This window comes from Plasmopara halstedii (genome assembly GCF_900000015.1).
Source record: "Plasmopara halstedii genome assembly, contig: Scaffold_525, whole genome shotgun sequence".
In the NCBI taxonomy this organism is placed as follows: Eukaryota; Oomycota; class Peronosporomycetes; order Peronosporales; family Peronosporaceae; genus Plasmopara; species Plasmopara halstedii.
Window position 1 is genome coordinate 1,845,429 of NW_020187445.1, and position 2,408 is coordinate 1,847,836.

General features: G+C 41.1%; 1 protein-coding gene across 1 annotated transcript; it reads right to left on the bottom strand.

Annotated features, from left to right (window-relative positions):
* Positions 1 to 1,067: 1,067 nt before the first annotated feature.
* On the bottom strand, positions 1,068 to 1,404 carry PHALS_11000 (uncharacterized protein; the record flags this gene model as incomplete). Its single annotated transcript, XM_024726520.1, has 2 exons — positions 1,068 to 1,116; positions 1,181 to 1,404. 2 exons carry the CDS (start codon positions 1,402 to 1,404, stop codon positions 1,068 to 1,070), a joined length of 273 nt encoding a protein of 90 aa, XP_024577189.1.
* Between the last annotated feature and the right edge of the window lie 1,004 nt (positions 1,405 to 2,408).

A 2,408-nucleotide genomic window follows, 5' to 3' on the forward strand; every position in this document is an offset into this window, starting at 1 on the left:
TCTTACTTCCCCTCAAAGACCTTAACGCTCACCATGAGCGGCTTAGGTCGGGGGAAGTTTTTCGTCACCAACGGTGGCGTCATAGACGCAATCGATGCAGACAACTTATGTTGCAGTCGCACTAGCAGCGCGTTTTCGAAACTCGAAAACGCCTCCAGACGCGCACCGATCGCCTCGGGGCCTTGTGCTACAAGATATTGCACGCCCTCAGGGCCAAGCAAGGACATCAGCTTGTTAAGCCCGTTCTGCATACCTTGGGGCAAAGAGGAGAATTCTTCCAACCTCACAGAAGATCAGTCGAAACGACTCAGGTGTAGATTGACTACAAGTGCTACCAAGTGCAGCGGGGCTCCGCAGCTTAGCGTTTGAGGAAGCGTACTTTAGGCCCCCGACGTTTCGTTCCTTACAAGAACCAAGTATGAGTTAGCGGATCGCAATCCGCTTACTCCGAAAGTAATTATTGCCTTCCCAAGGCTAATTGACTCTCGGATTATATTCAAAACTGATTTTTATTACTATATATATTTAATAAATTTAGGAAAATCTAAGTACATGCATATATAGTGGCTAGCTAGCCAAATACCGTATTCTTGTTTGGGTGCAGTCACACCATGCACACCTCGTGTGACACACACCTCTGTTACCAGGGTACGTGTAACCCCGTTACACACAAGTGTGTGATTACACCGTTGTGTGTAATCTATACCTTTGTACGGTCACACCATCTTGTGTGACCTACCCTTTCATTCAATAGTAGGTGCAACCCGTTACAGATTGGTTAAGACGCCGCATTACTCAGAAACAATAGGATAGGGTTTTTCGTTTTGCAATCTAAAGAGTGACATTATAAATTTATCAATTTATTAATTACAACTGATATTAAAATATATGTGTCACTCTACACAAAATTATAAGACTCTCCCAGTATCCTGTCAAAGTACCATTATCATCTTCAATACCAACTCCAAATATGATACCTCATTATGTTACTTGGGAAAATTCCCTGATTTATGCGTTGCCTGTGTGCTGTTGAATCCGTTCATCTCGCTTTCAATGGCCTTTAGTGATCATACACCTTTACTTGCCAATTTGCCGAGTACACTGACAGCACGCGGGCTATTGATGTCCAAATCGCACATCAATAGCCCGCGTGTTATCATTGTACTCACCAAATTGGCACTTCAGCTTGGCCGTGAGATACTTTTGCCTCGGGTATCGTCTATTAAGAAGATAAATTCCACAGGCTGTGATGTCCAGAGACGCCGTGTTTGTAGAGAAGTCAGAAAAAATATAATTCACATCCATCAAACACTCATGAACCCACTTTAGACAGTTTCCATTAGGTTTGAATAATTCTCGAGATGTTTTGCAGCTGACTTTTACACTGATCTGTTTCTGTAACATGATCACATTTTTTCACTGGTATTGAATGACATGCTGTAAAGATCGTTTGGCATAAATCGAAAACTGATCAATTTCCTTAAGGTAGTCGAGTGAATACTCATGATTTCTGCTGGGAGGAAGTAGGTGTTTTATTATAGACCAAACATTTAACTTTTCATTTTTTGTGAAATCCGTAACACATATAATTATAAAAAAATTCCAGGATGCAATTCTAACTGTATTTTTTTCTAGCTACCTAAATTAATGAACAAACATCCCACTAAGTCGTCTAAGAGTTTGGACAAAAAAGTGTTACTGAGCATGTTCGCTCTCACGTCCTTTTTAGATAAATGATGGTGTAGTCGCTATCAATCCTAGTAATGACGAGATCCACTTATTCAGGATTTTCAGACATATGTAATAAATCCAACCTCTCGTCAAAAAATCTTAAGGAAAAAGTCTGGCCATCTGAAACCGGTCAATAAACTGATGTCTTTGTCAGCCGGATCGCATCCTGTGTTTCTTCTACAAGAGCTTTAGCCTCCTCACTAGAAGGTTTAGCAACAGCACAATGAAGAAGAATCGTCCCTTTCGAAAAATCTTTTGCAATGTGGCAGCACAGACGTGGCAACGTTAGCTTTCAAAGATGCTGCGTCCGTTACACAATCGTCGAAACTGGAGCTCCTACCGACGATCGCTTTATCCAATCTCAACTCCTTCACCTGTGATTCCAGAGTATAGTAAATTAATTTTTTCATAATTTCTTAGCGGTACCGCCTTTAGCTTTAAGGTTTGCATCACCAATAGTACCAAATTTGATCCTTTGTTCCTGCAAATGATGGTATAAAACGCTGGCAGCAGTATTTCCCTCCTTTTTAGGCAGAGAAAAATACCATTTCTGTACGTTAGGTAATTTGAAGACGTAAAGTAGACTCTGAGTGCCACTGTGTCGAACAACGAGTTCACTTTCTAGGTGCTCACCAATAGTTCTTGAATCACCATCTCTCAACTGTAAATTCTCACTG